At 42.2% G+C, this 22807-nt stretch overlaps 3 protein-coding genes across 3 annotated transcripts; all 3 read left to right on the forward strand.

Moving 5' to 3' along the window:
- Nucleotides 1-287: 287 nt before the first annotated feature.
- hoxc13a (homeobox C13a) lies at nt 288-2627 on the forward strand. Its single transcript, XM_058083985.2, has 2 exons — nt 288-1309; nt 2309-2627. The coding sequence occupies exons 1-2, from the start codon at nt 646-648 to the stop codon at nt 2563-2565; spliced, it is 921 nt and encodes a 306-aa protein (XP_057939968.2). The 5' UTR covers nt 288-645; the 3' UTR covers nt 2566-2627.
- A 5309-nt stretch (nt 2628-7936) lies between these two features.
- hoxc12a (homeobox C12a) lies at nt 7937-9799 on the forward strand. Its single transcript, XM_058084047.2, has 2 exons — nt 7937-8573; nt 9561-9799. Exons 1-2 carry the CDS (start codon nt 7937-7939, stop codon nt 9797-9799), a joined length of 876 nt encoding a protein of 291 aa, XP_057940030.2.
- Nucleotides 9800-17327: 7528 nt separating this feature from the next.
- Nucleotides 17328-19360, forward strand: hoxc11a (homeobox C11a). Its single transcript, XM_058085482.2, has 2 exons — nt 17328-18208; nt 19128-19360. Exons 1-2 carry the CDS (start codon nt 17428-17430, stop codon nt 19358-19360), a joined length of 1014 nt encoding a protein of 337 aa, XP_057941465.2. The 5' UTR covers nt 17328-17427.
- The last annotated feature ends 3447 nt before the right edge of the window (nt 19361-22807 follow it).

Below are 22807 nucleotides of genomic sequence, written 5' to 3' on the forward strand. Positions count from 1 at the left end.
TTAATGTGCAGCTTATTCCAAAAAGTGCCAAATCAAAAAAGCATTTGTTGTATGGATTAGGGGTGACGCCTTGTTAGAATATTGGCTTCAGTGTGCAAAGTTAGCGTTTCTAGGTGCGTAAAGGGTCTCTACATTGGGTCGTTCCATGAAACGAAGAACGGCAAGTGAGCAATGTGGACTAATATTTTGGAATAAATGACACATTTTGGATGACTTTTGCAAGGTTTAGAATGGCGCTGGGTGAAGAAACGCAAGAACGAGTGATGCATTCGCCCACGGTGGCCTTCCGCAGTGCTCGGAAGCCGGCTAAACTCCCCGGATTGTTTTCATTCGGCCGCCGCCGTCCCAGCGCGCAAACTTCCCTTTAAGGGAGCGAGGCTGGCCGCTCGGAGCCAATGGCAGCGCCGCGTGGCGCGCAGGGAGAAGCTCCGCCATGCGAACCAGTGTCTCTTTAAAGGGCTGCCCCGGTCCGGCTCTCCGGCTGTGCGCGCCGTGGACCTGTTAGCGTATCACGTGCCACATCCTTAATGAAGTGGACGCACAAGGGGCGCCGGTGTGCGCATGCGCCGAGTGTAAAAATGTAGTTGGAAATGAGGTGTCCGTCTTGGAGAAGTCGACTTTTAAAAAGCATCGGCAGCCCCTGATATGACGACTTCGCTGCTTGTGCATCCACGCTGGGCGGACACCTTGATGTACGTTTATGAAAAAAGCCCGAATGAAAGCGGTCCGAATAAAAGCCAAACAATGGAGGGACTGAGCGGCAATTGCCCCGCGACTCACTGCAGAGACCTGATGTCGCACCCCGCCCTGGGAAGACACTCCGGCACCATAGCGACCCACCAAGGCTCCGTCTACTCGGATATTTCCTCGCCGGACACCGCTCGCCAGTGTCCCGCCCCGCAGTCGTCCTCCGGCGCCTCGCTGAGCTACGGCTACCCGTTCGGGGGCCCCTACTACGGCTGCAGGCTCTCCCACTCGCACAACGTCAACTTGCAGCAGAAGCCGTGCTCGTACCACCCGGCGGACAAATACGCCGAGCCCGGCACCGCTCTCCCCGGCGAGGAACTGTCTAGCCGGGCTAAAGAGTTCGCCTTTTACCCCAGCTTCGCCAGCTCGTACCAGGCCGTGCCGGGATATCTGGACGTGTCGGTGGTGCCCGGCATCAGTGGCCACCCCGAGCCGAGGCACGACGCCCTCATCCCCATGGAGGGGTACCAGCACTGGGCTCTCTCCAATGGCTGGGACGGGCAGGTGTACTGCTCCAAGGAGCAAACGCAGTCCGGTCATCTGTGGAAGTCGCCGTTTCCAGGTAAAAAAAACCCCCAAAAAAAACACAAATGGGAATTTTTTCCCTCATCCGGTGAGGAGTAGCCGTGCTATTTTTAACATCATCACATGTTTCTACTTGGTTATCAACAGTTAGATTTAAACCTGATCATCATGTACCACAGCAACATGGACAGGAACCCAGCAAACATCTCCAACCTTCATGTCTCTTATGGACTTGACTTTTTTTTAAGACGATATTGAAAAAACGACAAATACAAAAAAAATACATCACCGGTGTAATACTTTATGGCATGACCTTTTGAGGTCATGTGATGCATGAACACAAGTTGATTTTCGGTCAGGGGAGCTTGTTTGGATTGTGTCAATAAATCTCAACCCATGTCATGTATTGCATATATCAAGATACACAATTGTACACACACACACACACACTCATACACACACCTCGGCGTCATGTTACATACCAAAAAAAATGGTCAAAGCCAAGACCAAGACCCCCCCCTCATGTAAATACAGAGACCACTGGAAGGTGTTTACTACACTGCTGCTTTATTAGGATTAATATCGCATATAGGGGAAATACTCCAACACAACTTCCTATATACAATACCCCCCCCACCCCTGCCTTCTTTTCCATAATGGAAGAAGAGCCACGCAAGCGCGACGCAGTGTGCGTATTGTGCTCCAAACGCACACATGCGCTGTTTCACTCCGTAATCGTCATGCTAGTCTGCTCCATATCGGCTATGTAGCCGATAGGCCTTGTGTGCTTCCTTGTGCTATCTTCACCGTATTACCCACAATTCCATGCTGATAATGCAGTCACATAGGCGGAAATGGATCCACGTAGATGAATTGTAGTCATTGTGAGTATTATTTTTTATCATCTAAACGCCATCATTGTACTCATAAACCTTCTGTAGAAACAGTGTCATGTCGTTGCTGACATTTGTCTGCATTTATGGAACTAATGTGACATTGCATTGCCCCCCAACCCCCCCCTTCCCCGCATATACAGATGTGGTGCCCCTGCAGCCTGAGGTGAGCAGTTACCGCCGCGGCCGCAAAAAGCGCGTCCCTTACACCAAGGTGCAGCTGAAGGAGCTGGAGAAGGAATACGCAGCCAGCAAGTTCATCACCAAAGACAAGAGAAGGCGCATCTCGGCCGCCACCAACCTCTCGGAGCGTCAGGTCACCATTTGGTTCCAGAACCGGCGGGTGAAGGAGAAGAAGTTTGTCAGTAAATCCAAGAACAATCACCTGCACGCCACTTGATGAGGAGGTCCGACATTATGCCGCCATCATACCTCTCGCATCGGAAAGAAAACGTCAAAATCATTCTTGGTTTTTTTTTTTAATTCACATCACATGCCCCCCCCCCCACCACCCCTCTCCTCTCCTCTCCAACTCCGCCGCTGGTTTCAATTTGGAGTCTCTAAAAACTGTGAAAAATACTGAAAATTGACTCCATATTTGTTTTATATGACTGTACATATATAAATATATAATATTTAAAACGATATCTGTATTTCAAAGTCAAGTATTGTGTGTTTTCTTTTTTTATTTCCCTTTTTCTGTCTCATTCAAACCAAATCACGGAAGGAAAGTCGACATTTCAAAAAGATCAAGACTGATTTTTGCTGACTTTTTTTGTGTGGAAAGATAACCGCCGTGCGTACAGGAATGCCGGGACTTACAAAGCCAAAATACTTCAACATACTCGCCGCTGAAAATAGAGAAAAAAAGGACTTTTGGTCGAATTTGGAATTTCAGAGGCGGTATTTTGGCGCGTCTGCGATGTTGTTTATCTGTGTAGTGCAATGTCTTCTTATTTAATTCATATTACGTAGTATGGCCGAGCTGTAACTAGAGTATACTTGTATGTTTTTCCTTTTTGTCCGAGAAGGATTCTGTCATGCAACTGCAATGATTGTACACCATTAAAGTCAGTGAGTATTACCCATGGATACACACTCCTTTTATTTGTGTCGTGCCAAGCTTGTAACTTCGGATGTTGTGGTGTTGGATGGCGTATCCAGCAGTTATGTTTTCATAAATAAATGATAATAAAAAATCATCAAATATTCCAATCTCTCCCCCCCACCAGTACTACTACTTGTCCCACTCCTGGTATGATGGCGCCTGAAGCATCTCCTGCATGGCAAAGTGATGATTAAAAGTCAATCAGGCATCATGGCGTCTGCCTGACTCGCAAAGAGCCCATTTTCCACCCGGACTCATTTCTTGTTGCACATGCACTGCTAATAAGTGGCTGTGAGTACTTTGGGGTAAATAGTGCACGGAAATATCACTCTACGGTGGGTTTAGTTTGGAAATTATTAATACATTTGTAAATTATTGCACGCTACGTGTATTTACAATGTTTTATTTGTGACCTTTTTTAGCTTTATACGGAGTTTGAAGAATAAACACAGGTGATGTTTGCATTGAATTTGGGGTTCATTATGAGTTTTTAGCTAAATTCCCTTATAACAAAAATAGTATTTTAAGTTTTACTAGTATTAGAAAGTTTGTTTTCTTTCAACTTTTGATTAGAGTTGTAATTTATTACAACTCTAATCCATAACAATTACTATTTTTCCGGACGGATTTATTTAATAAACGAAACTTTGAGATATATCCGGTTAGAAATAAAGCAAACTATTTTAGTAGTGATTTTTTTTTTTAAATTCTGGTGGACTTTTTTAGTTCCACTAGCTAACTTTTTTCATTCTAACTTCTTTTATGTTGTTGATTTGAATCCAAGCTGACTTTTTGCTTCTTGTGGTAAAAAATGAGCCAGAGTCCAGATTTTACCCTTGACCATGACTATGCAGTCACTTTGACCTTGACATGGCGGCAGATTGTGCATAATAAATAGGGGGCTGGACACCGGTGCCGGCGGTTTGTTTGTGGGCAAACAAGGTGTTATTTTCCCGTCTAGACAGGCCAGCTTAATGGCAGGCCATAAATACATAAAAAGGGGAAGTGAGGCGAAATCCTCCGACCTCCATTTCTGACCATCACTCCGGGGCTCGCATTAACATTTGGTCTCTGATCTTTGTCTTTTTTTGTTTTTTGATGGTGGGGGTAGAAGCCAAGAAGTTTTTCTGACCCCAAAAGCTTCACCGTGAGGTGTGTATTGTTGACCAGGTAGGACATTGAACGTCTCACACCAACACGACTCAGCCACGCCGTCCACGCCGTCCTTCAAGGTAGGCCTTTTTTTTTTTACTCTTCGTGTGGCAGCAGGCCCACTTCAAGTTTGATTATGTTTATTTATGTTTTAAATCTCACTCCAAATATGTACGTGGGGAAAAAAGTACAAAGTACTACAGTTTTCTTTATCGTTTATGCGCATGTTTGCATACTTGTTTCACATTAGCGCCAAATATTTACACACAGTACGAAGTTGAATGTTTGGAAGATACAAGTCATCTTTATTTTATTACATTTTAATATATCACAATGGTTGTTTTTCAGTTAAAAACCATAGAAGGTTGTGATTAATGTGAATTACTATTATGGAAAGTTTTGTGGAATTTTTTTTTTAGCTTGAGGCAAATTATTATACAAATTATTTGTGTATGTCAAAATTAAATCATGGGTCCCCCTATTTATAATAATGATTAATGTACTATTTTTTAGAATAACACAAATAAAATTCAAACTTCTTAAGTTGCTTATACTGATTTAGTTGAAATGCAAAGAGTGCTATTTCTATTGTTTATTTGCAGTGTGTGTGTGTGTGTGGAGTGGGAGTGGGGGTGGGTGTGGGGGGTATGTGTGCATGCAGCTCCAGGCCTCCGTGAGAGCCATGGAAAGGGGGCTGATAACCTCTGGTGGTGACCAGAGGAAAATATCAGGAAGTGCTGAGCTGCAAATGTTTGCCTGCTGTGATCATTTCACAGACTTGCTGGCTTTGTCTTTATTTTATCCTATTTTTTCCCAACTTTGGACTTTTGGTGATTGATTCTTTATGAAAAGCGATTGAAGAGAAATATAAATGTATACATTGAAGGATTGAAGGGATTCCTGCTTGGAGCTAAGAGCACATGTGAGCTTTTATTTCAGTTATTCTAATGTTATGCATTTTTATAAATTGGGGTTTACTTTATAAAAATGAGTGTATTTGATATGGAAAAGTAAAAACACTATAGGTTATTTTAACCTATTTGTATCTGTTTTTAACTTTTTGTAACATTTAATATGTCTGATCAGATAATAACGTTATGCTGTATTTAAAATCTAATTATAATTATGCACATTTGTGTGATAATTTTCATTATTTTTTAACAATTGGAGGCAATTTAAATACAAATATACATATATACTTAAATTGTTATTAGTGCCTTTTATAAATAAAATGATATTTCACTTACAATGTTACTGATACTTTTATGAATGAAAAAATGCTGTTTTCACTTTCACTCTCCAAAGTGATGGTCAAGTTCAGTCAGCCATTTTGACGACTTAAATGTCCTTATAATCAGCCTCCACTTCAAATACCCGGATTTCTATTTTTTATTAAATAGGAACAAAAATATTTAGTTCATATCCTGTATGATTTGTATGCAAGTCGGTTTAAAAGACAGCCCAAAGTAAAAGTTCTCAAGTTAAAACTTTACCACTCGCTTGTGCGAATTTGTAGAGCTTCCTCCTTGGCTGCTTCTCTCCCTTGAAGGAAGCTTTAAAAAGAGGATTGCAGAAGGCCATAACAACCTGCCTTCACGGAACCAAAGAGAGAAAATGGAAGAAAGGCCTTTTGTTTGGGGGCTATTGCCCTGTCTGGACAGGACCGATGCCTTCCAGGAGGGTAATTCCATTATGGAGGAGACTGTGTACTAGACAGTGACCTTGACTGTCTCTGTGCTTGGTGCTTGGTATACTTGGCTTTTTTTTTTTTTAAAGCTAGCTGGATTTTTCCCACTTAATGGCAGCAAAATGCGAATGGATCTCAGAGAGAGAGATGACATCATCACATGCGCATTAGTTTGAAAGTCAAATGCGGACGTGCAGGAGATCCAACACATGGCTTTAAGGTAAAGACACGACTTGAGTACTCTTACACACACACACAGACACACACACACGGCCATTTTGCAGTAAACGTCACACTGGATTGTTTGGCTTCTGGTGTTTATTATTGGAAGGGTTTGACGCTAACCAAGGCGTATTAACGCTCCACTTCAAACCAAAGCATTATCTTTGATTAAATGGAAATGTGCATGCAAACACAGTTAGATACTCTGAAAATAAAAAATAAAAAATATACTATATATGCTAAAGAAGCAGAAATTATCAACCAAAATCTCAAATTAACTATTTCTGCTTTTCTATTTCTGTACTGAAATGACATACAAGGTCAATTTAACAGCTCTCAAATATCTACGAGCTTGCAAAAAAAAAAAAAAAGTTCCCCCAAATACTGTTTGAAGGATTGCTGCAGCAGTTCTCACATAACACCGCACTGGCACATTTGGAGCACATTTAAAGCGCACAGCAGCTCTGCTCAGACTTGTTATTGCCGGGCCTGACAGTCTTTGCTGTATTTGGATTATATAAGGTTTGATTTCCAACATGTGACACATCTTGTACTATTTTCACTTTAAACACAACTTGAACTTTAAACACAAAAATAATGATTTTTTTTCTAACTCACATTTTTTTTTTACTTTTGCAGCTTTTAATAATGTTTTAATAATTTAATATAATAATAGTTCATTCATTTATTTATTTACCTACAAACCGGAAGCTAGTGTGCTTAGATATTGATGCATTTTCTGCCCATCTAAAAAAAAAAAAAACATTTCTAGTCCAAAATTGAAAATATTTCCAACATGTTTGTCGAAGTGGACTCCACAAATCAACTAATTAGCCCGAACCCAGAGACTCCAACTTCACAGTCCCCTTGTTATCCTGTAAAAATCATATAAAAAGAATAGCGAGAGGTATAACAATCCCAGCAGAGTTCATTTATTGGAGGTATCTGTTAAACTTGTTCATGTGAGGTGTACTATAGAATATTAGCTGAAATATACCCTCTTAAAGTAACCTTGTAGAATAGCGTTGCCTTCATTTTTTTTTTTTTTTTTTTTTTACAGAGCCACTGGCTTCTGACCCGGTCTTACTGTAAATACTGCAATGAGCATCAGTCTTTTCTTTAAAACAAGCTTGTAAAATTGGGGCATCGGGTCTTTATGTGACAAGGAATCCAACCATAATTCGGTCCAAGATGCCACATGGAAGGAAAATACTTTTCATGAGATAGAGCATTTAAGAAAATATAAAAAGTTTTGCCAGCTTGTAAAGTTATTAAACGAGGCCACGGACAGCTCAAAGTGGGGGTTTTGTTTGGTGTTTTTTTTTTTTTTCTCTAAAAAGACGATCCTTCAAAAAGAAATAAGATTTAATGAAAATCTTTATGATATTTTCATAAAGCACATAAAGCTAAGATATGGAGAAGTTGATGTTTTGTTTCGTCTGAGCAGCGGTCGAGTGGGTGGGTGGGTGGTACCCCGCGGAAGCTGGGGAAGTTGGCCCCGGACACGTGGTCTGAGGGTGACCAATCAGGCGCCCCCCCAGGTTTAACTATGTTAAATGTCAGATTGCAATAAACTAGAAGCTGTTGGTCGGGCCCGCGGAAATGGGCGAGCATAATCTCCTTAATCCGGGGTTTGTGGGACCTTTGGTAAACATCCACACCGGAGACACCTTTTATTTCCCCAATTTTCGAGCCTCGGGGGGACAACTGGCGGGGCTGCCGTCTCTCTCCTACCCGAGGAGGGACAACGTTTGCTCCCTCCCGTGGAATCCTTCGGAGCCGTGCAATGGATACTCCCAGTCGTACTTCAGCAGCCCGGTGTCCATTAACCCCACGTTCAATCGCTCGTGTGAGATCAGCAGAGCCGAGGAGGCAAAGTGTTACTACAGCAACGGAAGTAGGGAAGCTTGCGGCGGCGGCGGCGGCGGCGGCTCAGGTGGCCTGAAGCGGGAGGACAGGGCGAGGGACTCATCCTCCACGTCCCTATCATCCGAGCAAGGGATGCACACCGGGATCGGCCCCGCAGCCTCCGCAGCCTCCGCAGCCTCCGCAGCCGCAGCCGCCTTCTCCAAGTACGAATACGGCAGCGAGCAACTGACGCAGGACCCTCCGTCCTGTCAGTCCATGGAGTCCGATTCCAGCTCGTCCTTGCTCAATGAGACCAGCAAGCCTCCATCCACCGACACGCAGAGCCTGGTGTCACCGGGAAGCCATGCGAGTAATCTGGCTGCAGGCGGAGGTGGGTTTTATATCTCATATTTACTACATTAATACATATATATGTACATATATATATATATATGTGTGTGTATAGCTAGGCTGCATTTGCGTGGGTGTTTATGTTTTAAATGAGCGTCATTATTGTTCCTGACAGCCTGCAGAAAGGACTTGCCTGGTGCGTACACGCCACTAGGGGTTGCCCTAAAAATATTCCACGCGCCATGTGCTTTTTTTTGTGTCCGTTCCAGCGTGGAGAAACCTTTTTTCTTCTTCTCCTCCAAAGCCCACTGTCTTTGTCACAGCCACCACCTTCTTACGTGAATGCACTTTCTTTTCCACGTCAACTTTTCTACTTAAAGATGCCGCGTTCACGTCCACTAGGAGCTTTAAGTAGAAAATAGAAAAGAGTGGGAGATCCCTGTCTGGGTTTTTAATGACTTGTAAACGGGATTAATATCTGTTGCATGTGTACTCAAGGCTAATTTAACGCGCTCGGAAACTGGCAAATAAAGCAGGCACAGGTTAATTATCGCGTCAATGTAACTTTAACTGCAACAATAAAACTTTGTGTGACACAAAGCGCTCTTGTGAGCCGCAGGAAGGGCAAAAAATTAAAAAAAAAACAATATCTGCTTCCTGTCCGTGGCCTATAGATAGATAGATAGATAGATAGATAGATAGATAGATCTGGAGGCCATCTTTGTGGAGATGTAGAAGAAATGATGTTAGGCTGGATGTGCATCTGGAAAATGTCCACTAATACAGATGCCGGTTTCATGAATTATTATTATTATTATTATTATTATTTCACATGCTCATGGTGAAGGTTACACGCACGGAGCCCCCCAGTAAGATGACGCCCCTCCAGACTCCCAGTAACCTTGGAGGTGACCGTGATTTTGCAACTGTGGTGGCTAATGCCTTGTATGCACCCCCCCCTCCTCCTCCTCCTCCTTCTCATCGTCTTCCTCCTAACCATCTTTGCTCCTCTTCCTCCTTCCTCCAGGCGCCCCGTGGTATCCGATGCACACCCGGACCAGGAAAAAACGCAAACCTTATTCCAAACTCCAGCTGGCCGAGCTGGAGGGTGAATTCATGCTCAACGAGTTCATCACCAGGCAGCGGCGGAGGGAGCTCTCCGACCGGCTCAACCTCAGCGACCAACAGGTCAAGATCTGGTTCCAGAACCGCAGGATGAAGAAGAAGAGACTCATGCTGAGGGAGCAAGCCCTGGCCTACTTTTAGTGGCGGTGCGGCTGCGGAAGGTGAATCCATAAGGCGGTTTAAAAAACAAAAACAAAACAAAAACGGAGTCTTCTTTCTGTGCATGTCCACCTTCTGTCCATCTTTGACATTACGCACATCTTGTCCACTTTTCCTTCCTTTTTCCTTCATATGACAGTCATGTCTGCTGCCGTCGCACAACTTCTGAGGTGCTTCTCATTGTTCTTAAGGAGAACCATGAGTCAACTTTCTTATTTGAGAACCATTTCCTCCTGGAATGACATCCAAAATGTGCGTTTCTGTGTGCGCGCATGTGTGCGAGAGGTTGGCGTTCTTCTTCAAACCTTGACAATAAAGCTATATATAATGATAATAATTAGGAGTGGTTGCATCCATGCAATCATTCCACTAACGCGAGTGGAATCTTCACTATTTGGGCCACTCGGCGTGGACACGTTCACGGTCACGGGCAGGAAGTCTGCAGCAGCAGAGAAAGGACTAAAACTCTAACAAATGTAGTCTTAATGCATATTATTTATTTTATGAATATGCATTACAGCTACTGCGGTGACTTTTTTTAAATTCTATTATAACTGCATGGATTTAAAAATGTCAAAAGTAAATAATTGAACCAATTGAGCCTGTTGAGGGTGCCATTTGAACCGGGAGGGTTTTAAGGCCTTGATATCATTTTTGGCCCTTTTTGGTGCCCACCATGAGTAGATATGTTATGAATAATAATAATAATAGAAGTAAATGTGTGCTCCCTTATAGCGGGGCGAATGCAGTACGCCATCTGTCAAGTCTAATGAGTAAACTGTAGCAGTGAGCATGTTATTAATGTGAAATAAGTCATTACGCAAGTGACTTTTTCTTTTATTTTCTTTTATTTTTACATTTTTTCCTGTACAAAAAAACACCAACAAGCGTCTTCGTCACCAAGAAGGAATGTATAATGAATATTATTGCGTTATTATATATTAGGAAGAGGTTTTCAACAGAGGTTTTGGCGCTACGGGGCCTTCCTTACGCGCGCCTTGTTGTTGTCCTTTTCCTATCTTGTACTCGTGTATAACTTTGTAAAATGTAATTAGACATGTTGCTCCATGATTTGGATCCGGTTCCACGCCGGGTCTGTTATCGCTGCGTAATGGTGCTTTATGTTATTGATGGTCTTGAACAACAATGTCGCATTCCTTTTTAGCTTAGCTGTCGTCGTAGAGGGGTTGGAGTTGTAGGCCTGTTATATCATATTATCATATACTGCCAAAAGTTTCATGTAGTACCACCACTACCACTACCACCCTTCCAAAATACACATTGTACACTCAGTGTAGTAGTTGTCATTTTATTTCCTCCCTCATTTGCATTCCTTTCTTTGCGCTTGTAAGGATTGCTTCCTTGTCTTGTATAAAGTAATAATGCCATGAATGTATATGCGTATCGGTCTTCAATAAACACAATATTGCAACGTTTATGGCTCGTTGCCTCAGTCTTGTCATTGGGGCCGACTGGCTGGGGGTTATGTTACCGGACCCTGACTTGTTACATGCTCCTAAAAAACATACACAGGCGTCGGCGGCAGTCAATCGGAGAAGTGAACAGTATAATGGCGCATTTCAAAGTATTTCAAGGGGGGGGGGGGGTTTGTTGCCACGTAATTGTACATGCTGTGAAAGAGAAAGTATAGGAGCCCACACAGGTTGGCCTTGTTTTATTATAGCACATTGCCTGCGTATAAAAGGTGAAGTATTAGGATTGTTTGGAAATACGCACTGCGTGTACTTCGTTTTTTTGTGGAATTTTTGGACATTGCTTGGATTTAACCTTACGGGTGCGCGACCAGACTGCAAAAAAAACACTAAAAGGGTTGAAGTCCAACTTCATGGACCTGATTTTGTTCTACTTGTCACATTAATATGAAATGACTTGATGAAATAATCATATTGTATTAATATAACAGCCATAAAGCTCTCCCTGCTGGCAAGGAAGAGTAAAGCAATTGCAGTAGTGTGTGTGTAAGTGTGTGTGTGTGTGTAAGTGTGTGTTCCTTCTGACCATTACGCATGTGATTGTGTTCAGTAGTGTTTGTTGTCTTTTCAGTCCACTTTCCCTCTCCAACACCAATGCGCCATATTGCTTAAACGTCACCAACGACTTACTGTAAGTCGGCGGAAATGGACTTGTCACGGCAGGAATGGCTTTGAGCGAATATTGTAGTCGGTGCTGCCTTCACTGACTTTATTTTCTTATTGAAGGTACTCATTTCTGTTGATCCGTATTCGAATATTAAGCCTCATCCTCACTGTTGGAGGAAAGTTTGCATGTGCGTAAAAGCTCCACGTTGGAATATTTGGTGGAGCCCCTGAAGATGATGACAAACAGCTGGAGTTCTGGTTCGGGTTCAGGAATCCTGCCCTTGAAATTCCTTGTGTTTGTCCACGCCAGGTGAAATCTTATCAATATGTGATTGATAAATTGATGAATATTTGAAGTGAATGGAAGCAGGCCAGAAGTGATTTGAACGCATCATTCATGGCAGTCATGTTTCTAGCTGTCAGATGCGCAGTTGGCCACGAAGGGAGATAAACCGGTGCCTTCATATTTGTTTGTTGTTGCCCCTTTAAATGGCCTGCAGGAGCGTAATGGATGCAAAAGGCTCCATCTTGGTTTGGGCGCATTTCCAAACATTCAAGGTCAATGGGAAAATCGTCAATTGTTGAATTGAGACATTTTTAAGTATAATTTTGTTAGAATAATATTAATAATATCAGTACAAGACGTGTGTTGCCAACATTCCTGCAACGCCTGAATGCCTCATTCAGCTTTAACTTGAACTTCTCAAACAAAACTTTGATGTCACTGAAGCTGGATTTGCTCTTTATTTGATTTCTTCTTTTCTTCAAGATCATTATTTCAAAGTTTAAGCTCCGAGTTCACACATTCGCCTCCAGTGCGTGTGCGTGTGCGTGTGTGTTCTAATTGGCTGCATTCACTTTCCCCCAATAAAAGAAAAACCCTGAAAAGAAAAACAGTGGTCAGTGCGGAGGAACCTTGAGACATCCGGATAGTAAAAAAAAAAACCCGCCGGGGCTTTTGCAGGACTTTTGGAACAATAGCCGTGTCACTGCATGCTCGGGACCGAGTTTGACTTTGAGACTGGCCAAATGTGTTTATGGCCGCCTGTCTCCACGTCTCAAAGGTCAGTGAGCTTCACGGTGCCCTTCGCAGAGAACTTGTGTCACACAGGCCGCCATGGAGCTGCTGTGTAGTCTTTATGGCGCGGAACTGGCGAGAAAAACACCAAGAAAAATACACGCCAGTGTTGTTCTTTCCTAGCTGTGTGTGTGTGCGCGCCTGCGCGCCCCCGCATGCCTGATAGATAGATGGATAGATGGATAGATGGATAGATGGATAGATGGATAGATGGATAGATAGATGGATTCTGCACCGGTCGAATAATCCCAGGTCCATTTCGCTTGTCTCCTTTCCAAGCTGTCATCTATTGATTTTGACATAATGCTAGATGACTTCTTTATATATCTATATATCTATATATAGATATAGTTCTATATAGAGAATTATATCTACTCACTTTAGAAGAGCCTATGCGTCTCTAATTGAGAAAAAGGAAAAAACTGGTTTTAAAATGGATCCACATGACGTCGAAATGATGGACCAATCCAGCTAATATTATTTTTTATTCCATTATGATCCTTAAGCTCTTAAATCTGTGCTACCTAGTGAAGCTGTTAGTAATTATTTGTTGACAAAATACAAATTATTTCTGTTTTTATTACTTTAGTTCATTCTAGTCATCTTTTCTCCAAATATTTGTGTTTTTCCACAGTAGTATTTTATATTCCTTCCCAGGCCGTAGACTACATGGGCCGGTTTAAAACATTTCACTGAACGTCACTTGTATACTTTTCCAAGAAATTACTTTTTTTATTATTATCAGCACCAATGGTAGTTTTAAACTGGACTTTAAATCTACTTTCCCAAAAATTATCTAATTCCCATATGTGCTCAATTTATGTGGGAAAACTTTTTATTTTTAATCCCCTTTGTCACAAAGTTAAATGCAACTAAAATAAAAATAGGAAATAAAAATAAAACAAACACTGACACAGAATATATATGATCATTTATTTAAAATTGCAGTCAGATAATGGTATTTGCTGCACTTTTTGATTATTAAAAAAAAGCATTTCAGTTGAATAATTCAATATTTGACACTATGGGATTTGACTACATTCCAAAATATAAATACTCACAAAATATATTCTAGTATTAAAATAAAAATGTCTTATTTGTCCCTTAAATGTAAGTTTAATTGGAAATACAAAACAGTTGGTGGATGTTTGTCATATTAATTAATATAAAATATAAAATATGTCATTGTTTGGCAGGACCAGGAACATTTTGGAACAATTTTAGCATGTTTTTTTTTCAAAATTGTTAAAAATAAATAAATAACTACACGCTCAGGCAAATATTTTTGGGTCCTATGCGACCAATTGACGTGCAATTATTTCATACTTAATAATAATAATAATAAAAGGCAAGCTACCACCTGATTGTGAGAGTTTTATGTGCTCGTAGTGGTAAGAGAAATGCACTCTGGAGATATAAGTCTCTTATCTTGCGAGCTTTTGTTGCAGCCACAGAGGCTTCACGCGTGGTGCATTCACGGAGAGCGCAGTAAAAAAAAAATAAAAAAAAAGAAAAGAAAGAAAACAAGGCTTTTTAGTGTGGCTTGAAAGTGTTCGCAGCCTCATGCAGCCAAGTTTAACTGGCCGACTTACATCCAATTAAACTTATCTAGGCCATGAGGGGACAGTAACATGATTACACGGCCCCCCCACGCCCCCCCCCTTCCACAGTCAGCATGCAGGCCCACAGGCAAAGGGAGTGCGGCTATTGTGCGTGGGATTACCCCTGTTTTTTGACGTTTGTGCAACTTCCAAAATACGTCAATTTATTTTTTTAAGTACTTCTTAACAACTTAATCACCAATTATGCAGAAAAAATGTTGCATAACCACTGCCTATTTTGAGTACTATCCCGCATGCGGGCTACATTTTTGTGCAAACAGGCTGCGCATTTGGTGCAACCAAAACAAACTGTCCAGGGTCCTACTGCGAGAGGAATATCAGCTGCTGTGAGTCAGCCATCCGAGGAAATAAACACATGATAAAGCTCATTCTTTGGTAATCTGCGCGCACCAGTGCGGCGATACGCAGCCTTAAAACCCCCAGCAGACAAATATTTCCCAGTGATGGACGTTTGCTGTTCATATTTTGACACATTGGGATAAACGCCTCCATGTAAATACTGCAAAAGGCCCATTGGCCTTTTCTTTTGACGCTTTAATTCGTGCTGGGACGTTATTAAACTCATATCTACACTTTTATTATATTCCTTTTTATTATTATTATTATTATTACTGGATGGTGTATTCATAGTATTTGCACTACATTCACAGGGAAAAAAATGTGGACGCAATTTAGACCGCAGTACAACCATATTCATTTAATGTACTATTAAAATAAGAAATAATATTTTCTCGTCGCAATCACAGCAATGGCTCAACACTGGCAGCATCTGCCGCGCATATGTCGTCACAAGCCACAGGCCTGCGTGTTTGTTTGCGCAAATACCGCTTTAGTCCATGTTGGGTTCCCATCAGGGGCTCTGCTTCACCGGAATATTGATTATTTGGGATTTATTTTTTAATGTAACCATTTAAGTTATGTATATATGCAGCGTATATATAAATAAGTGAATGCAACATTTAAAAAAATGTGCGCACTGCACTATTTTGCTGCGATTTGCTCATTGAATGTCTTGTTAGTGAAATCCAAATTCCCCTCATTCTCTAACTTTAGTTTTTTTTTTACTTGAACAAAAGGCTTTAGTGTTACTGCAGCCATTGCAAGTTTTATGGTGGACGTAGAGACGATTTTAGTGGTCAAATTCAAGTGCTGTGTCTGGACAGCTGCCTGCTTTCTTTGTACTTGAATGCATCATGTGAGACAACCTTTTGTTGCTAAGGGTAGTAAACAAGCTAATGCCATTGCCACGTCTTTACAAACACCGCAGCAATTCCGTCTAATGCTATAATACTAGTCAGAGTACTAGCCGGGCTCTTTTTTTTTACCTTCACGAACGGCTGGGAAATCTCAAAATTCCATACACACATTGTGATATTTTACATGGAGCTGCAAGTTTTGTGTTATCAGAATATTGGATAATAATTCAAATGTGAGCTGTTGTATTTCGGAAGTCTCCAATAATCATAAAGAATGCTGAATTATATGAATCCAACCGTCTGATTGTGTCTGTTAATCTATAAAGAGTAGAAAACGGCCCTCGACAGCACAGTTAAAAGTTTACAACGAGCTTGGAAAGAACACACAAACGCATCTTTTTCAAATCACTCCTTCGTTTATTAAAAGAGAGAAAAAAAACATCACATCCGCTGAGAAAAGTCGAATTTCTTGTCCGAAAAAGCACCACAGAAGCTATTTAAAATGCCATTTAAAATGATAATTCACATTTTGACTACATTGTGGACTCTGCTACCTGAAAGTATGAATAATAAGAGTGGAAGTACTGCTATAGTAGCAATAAAAGCAGCCATTTTTCCTGCTTACTGAGGGGGGGAGAGGCGATGGGGCGATGGGGCGATGGGTCGATGTCCCAGGGCTTCATTGGTCATTCCCTCTGCAAGGATCCCTTCTGATCCGAAGTCCAAGCACATCCGAGTAGTTGACGCCGAATCTGAGATGTTACTTTAACAACAAGGTTTGTGATAGACGAGTGTTTTCGTTTCATTTGAGCAGAACCGTAAAATAGTATTTATAAGGAATTAATACGTTGCGTAAAGCCCACTGACACCTGTATTTAATACTCGGATGCAACAGGCTCGCCTGAAATAAAACGGGAATCAAAACGAGAGATCAGCGTGGAAGTCCTGCGTGGTCCTAAGAGTCCCACCTGCTGAAAAACCCCCCAAAAGTATATAACAAATATAGCTTATTTATTATGATATGCAATTGTTCTTTGACTGCTTCACTCAGCGTGGGCCACTCTCTCTGACATGCCTCCACAGCCACTTTCCAAAGGCATATTTTATATTACTGTGCGTAAATGTCAGTGTCAATAATGCTGTGGATAAAATGTAATGTTGAGGAAACCATACAGAGAGCACGGACTTGTGCTTCAATAACAATAACGACGATGATAATAATAACAGTGTCTTACCTGTAAACCTCCACAATACTATAGAATATTCAAACACACACACACACACACACACACGCGAACACGGCAAACCCACGCACAAAGTATAGCTGACTAATTGTCAAATCAAATCAGCAGGTCCTGATTTCGGTGGTTGTGTATATGAAAATGATTCGTTTGAAGCCCTCCACCGCCACCACACCAACCCACCCCCCGTGGATGTAACAAACCCCAACCACTCCTACACATGCAACTCTTCCAAATTGATATATGACAATATCTACTTTCGATCACGTGTCCGCCAGGCGACTTAGACGGATTGCGCGTCATCTCGCCTTCCCAAATTTTTCTCTAGTGCTGCAGCTCGTTTCCAAAACATCTTAATCGACGGAGCGCGAAAGATGTTTAACTCTGTGAACCTGGGCAACTTCTGTTCCCAGACGCGCAAGGACCGGACATCCGAATTTGGAGACAGGACGGGCTGCGCGTCCAATCTCTACCTCCCCAGCTGCACTTACTACGTGCCCGAGTTCTCCGCCGTGTCGTCCTTCCTTCCGCAGGCCCCGTCCCGTCAGATCAGCTACCCGTACTCTACTAACCTCTCTCAAGTGCAGCCGGTTCGGGAGGTGTCCTACGGCTTGGACCCGGCCGCTAAATGGCACCACCGGAGCAATTACGCATCGTGCTACCCGGCCGGAGAGGAGCTGGTGCATAGGGACTGCCTTCCGCCCTCCACCATGACAGAAATGCTCATGAAGAACGACAGCGTGTACAGCCACCACCATGCACATCACCACCACCACCACCCGGGCTCCAACCACCCCTCCGCGGGCTTCTACTCCGGCGTGGCCAAGAACAACGTCCTCCCGCAGGGCTTCGATCGCTTCTTCGAGACGGCGTACTGCAGCAGCACGGACAATCAGACGGACACTTGTTTACAAAAGGCCGAGGGGGGGAAGCTGCAGGGCGGTGGTGGTGGTGGTGGCGGCGGAGGGAGCGGCGACCCCCAGCAGCAGCAGCAGCCGCAGCAGTCCGCCTCCGCGAGCTCGGTTCAGGCCGCCTCGGAGCAGGACAAAGACGCGGAAGACGACGATCCGGACGAGGAGCACACCAACTCGGGTTCTTGCACGTCGTCCTCCGCGGCCACCAAGGAAGGCACCGGAACCAAGAGCAGCCACTCCAGTAGGTAGAAGCTGTAAAATGGGGGAAGAGGTTAAGGGGACTAGCCCGCTGTTTTGTCGCTCGCATTTTATGTGGAGTTTTATAAGCATTCAAAGGATTTTATTATAACCTCACAAAAGCTGTTTCTTGCAATGAGAAGAATTTTTACGACGCGAAAGCGCTTCAAAATGGCCATGTTATACACACTCCACGGTGGCGGAGTCTGCGTGTTATTTCATAAAGAGAGAACACGCTATTGTGACAAATGGCAACTTTGATCGTGAACTTGCATCGGGCGTTTTATTCGCGGATTTGCTTTCTTCTTTTTGTGCCCGTCGTACATGCGTAAAAGCCAATTGGGCAGAACACTGCTGTTGGCGTCTTGTGAAATGTTTTTAAAAAGCCTTTTTTTTCACCGTGTATGCGTGTCCACGCTGCACACGGTGTGAGCACACGAGTGGGGAGCTTTAGAAGAGGAAATGGGGATTTGTAGCACTTTTCTGTCAGTACTAGCCAGTACTAGAATATGCTTGGAACCACACAGGACATTTTTCTATGCTTTTCCAACAACAAAAACAATAGAAAAATTATAATTCCCACAGTCACCTGTTTGCGAGGAAGTTATAGGTCCACGGAGGACCGCAAAGGCCGTTGCAAATGTGGCCAAATGCATTTCTATAGTGCGTGCCAAGTGTGCGTAAATTGAGAGTTGAGCTAGGGCGCATAATGCGTCGAAATGCATTTTGTCGTCGTCAATTCGCAACAGATAAGCACATGCTTAGATGCTGTCACTTGCTGTTATTTACTCCAAAGGGCTGAGATATTTAACGCTCTTGTGTAGCCTCACCCCCCCCCCCACAGTGACACACATGGCGTATCATGGCTTTTTTGTGTATATATATATATATATATATGTATATATATGTGTCTATTTTTACAGGCACTCCGCGTACAAGGAAGAAGAGGTGTCCCTATTCCAAGTTCCAAATCCGGGAGCTGGAGCGAGAGTTCTTCTTCAACGTTTACATCAACAAAGAGAAACGTTTGCAGCTATCCCGCATGTTAAACCTCACCGACCGTCAGGTTAAAATCTGGTTTCAAAACAGACGAATGAAGGAGAAAAAGCTAAGCAGGGATCGCCTGCAGTACTTCTCCGGGAACCCTTTGTTGTGAGCGGGCAGCGTGCATTGTCACAGTCTCGGTCAGTGGCACCGAGGCCCACCTAGAGTATATCTATCCACTCACGTCAAACTATTGTAAACGTGGGATTCGAACGCATCCTCTCATGGGGGGGAATCCGAGGGGGGGCACTCCGTATCACCAACAGTGCAATGTAGACTTTTTTTTAGGCCTGCATGAGGTAAAAGATGCCATTTTCTTATTGCGCACGGGTGGCGGTGAATTTCTAGCTGGTTCTCAGAAAATAGGCCTATAATAATTATTAAAGTTAATCACTTATGCTGGTATTGAATATGTCTCTTTTATGTTTATTATATGTTTTTTTTAAGTCATAGTTTGAATCCTTACGGCGCAAACAACTATTGGCTCTCCCCCTCTGGCCCATGTACATAGCATATCAAATCAAGTATTTCTCGACCAGAGTGTGTGTAAATATACACACATATATAACATATATACATATGCAATGACAAAGGTGACGTCCAATCTGTGAAATTACACACACACACACACACACACATACACAGCTCTCTATTGTACAGAGTAGCCAATCCAATGCACTTGTAAATAAGTTGCTGCTATTCTTCACAACACTGCCCACACTCCTTTAACAGCTTTAATACCAATACTCGTTAAATTATTTGGTGCTTTTGATTCCATATTGCGGGGGGGAGGGGTTGGGGGGGCACACTGTCGACCTGTGTATCATTAATATAATACCTGTGAAATAAACTCTAAGCATATAGGCAAAAAAAGAATGACTTTTGGTGCTTTTTGTATGACTGTATATGTATATTTATATGTATTTGCATTAGTTTATATTGTAAATATTTATAAATGTGCAGTAAAATAGAATAGTGTCTATTTTAAGCTGCTTTAAAGAGGCCAGTGCTGCTTTCCACCAAAACTGGAAAGACAGAGAGTGCAATGATAACCCCTTTTAGTGGCCACTAAACGGAATCCCCACTCTTGTTGTCCAGTCTAGACACCACCATAAAGACAGAGGCACTAAATGGCTATTTTTTACTCTTAATTGCACCTTCTGTTCGGCCCGAAAAGGCGTTCTCTTCCGCAGTAAATAGTAAACATGCAAGGCTGCATGTCCGAAGGGGGGGTACGTTTGCCAAGAGCTTTCGACATGAACTCGGACCGTGTACAAGTCTGAACCCCCCCACTTAACACCCACTACTCCACTTTTTTTTTTTTTTTTTTTGGCAAAAATGTGATGCCAGTCTAGTCACGTTGTTATTTGGACTCACGTTCATTATAATAATTACGGTATTTGTGTCAAGAATGGAATTGAACATGTTTCACGTTTCATTTTATAATAATATCATGTCTGCGTTTTATTCCTAATAGGTCCACTGCACTACATTTGATAATGAAATCTAGTCTTTGAACTTCAATAATGTCAAGGCCTTCACCTTTAACCCGCTGTAATAAAGTGGAATCAAGGAGCCCCCGCCCTCCTTCGAAGGGGATATGTGTGTATGTGTGCGCGTGCGAGATGCGCGCGCAGTGCAGTCTCAACCCGCCAATGGGAATGAGTGGGAACAGAACCTGGAATGTGTGCAGGCTTCAACTTTGACCCCTGGCGTTAAAAACTACAGCAGGTAACTTAGCCTACTTTGGGACGAACAGTAAATAGTCTTTATTGTGCTGGTAGACTTTCTCCTATAGCCAGCCATGTTGGATGCTAACTTGTATTTACGTGTGTGTGTCACGTTAGATGCTAGCTATACTTGTATTTACGTTTGTGTGTCTCATGATGGATGCTAGCTATATTTGTATTTTACGTGTGTCATGTTGGATGCTAACTATACTTATATTTACGTGTGTGTGTCATGTTGGACGCTAACTATACTTGTATTTACTTGTGTTTGTCATGTTAGATACTAGCTATACTTGTATTTACGTGTGTGTGTCATGTTAGATGCTAGCTATACTTGTATTTACGTGTGTGTGTCTCATGATGGATGCTAGCTATATTTGTATTTTACGTGTGTCGTGTTGGATGCTAACTATACTTGTATTTACGTGTGTTTGTCATGTTAGATACTAGCTATACTTGTAATTACGTGTGTGTGTGTCATGTTAGATGCTAACTATACTTGTATTTACGTGTGTGTGTGTGTCTCATGTTGGATGCTAGCTATGCTTGTATTTACGTGTGTGTGTGTGTGGTTCTCGTGTTGGATGCTAACTATACTTGCATTTACGTGTGTGTGTGTCATGTTAGATGCTAACTATACTTGTATTTACGTGTGTGTGTGTCTCATGTTGGATGCTAGCTATGCTTGTATTTACGTGTGTGTGTGTGTGGTTCTCGTGTTGGATGCTAGCTATACTTGCATTTACGTGTGTGTGTGTCATGTTAGATGCTAACTATACTTGTATTTACGTATGTCTCATTTAATTGCTGCCTTTTTATCTCGTTTTATCTGTTACTTTTATCTTACATGCAAGGTTAAGTGTTTAATTCCGCATGAATACGATTACTTTTACTTTAAGACCGACCCGGGTGGTCAATCCGTGTGTGTGGAGTGGGTGGAGCTTGTTTGGTCCACGTGACATACACTTTCTATTTTATGCTGACTTTTGCTGTTTTTTCGGGGGTGGTGGGTAGTCTAATCATGATCATTCATACTCTTCAACCCCCCCCCCCCACCCCACCCCACCCTCTTTCTCACCCACTCTTGGCTACACCCACCAACCTTGGCCCTGGACCGTTTCAAGTAGATCTTGCCAGTGTTGCCTTTCTTTGCCACACGGGGGCTGGCCAACACCCCCCCACCCCCACCATACCCCTCCACAAAATAACAAAATTCCCAACACTTTAACTTGTGTCCTTGCGTGTTGTGGTTGGAGGCAAAGAACCGAGTTTTTATACAAGAGATTAAACCTTCAAAGTTGAAAGGGAAATGAAAATATGTATGCATAAAAACCGAATCGCCTTGGCCACAGTCTGCTTTGTAATTACAAGCCACAATGATGTAAAAAAATAGTTACTTTCTTTTGTTTTGGTCAATATTCGAGGCATTTAAAATGAAACGATGAAAGTATAAAAGTATAATAAGGAATGGGACAGAAACAAATTTGGGACTTGAACGCAACTTTAAGATACTTTAAAAATACTAGTTAAAATAATAGACATTTCTATATAATCCAAAATGGACTCTATCGTATCGTAAATGTTGTCCCAAAAATAATATTATATAATAATAAAAAAATTATTATTATTGCTGTATTTTTCTATTATGTTTGAAAATGAAACTGACTACATGTTTGTGTTTTTAACCCATTTTTATACCGAAGTATCCCACTCACATCTCAGCACCAATCCTGTTCTATGGGGCAATAAACAGTTCAACGCAATAAAAAGAGCTCCTTGTTATTGCTGCACAAATAACCCTCAAAAACGCTCTCGTTTACATTAGCAAA

The sequence above is a fragment of the Doryrhamphus excisus genome, linkage group LG17, assembly GCF_037039965.1.
Source record: "Doryrhamphus excisus strain RoL-2023G ecotype Guam linkage group LG17, RoL_Dexc_Guam_v1.1, whole genome shotgun sequence".
Classification (NCBI taxonomy): Eukaryota; Metazoa; Chordata; class Actinopteri; order Syngnathiformes; family Syngnathidae; genus Doryrhamphus; species Doryrhamphus excisus.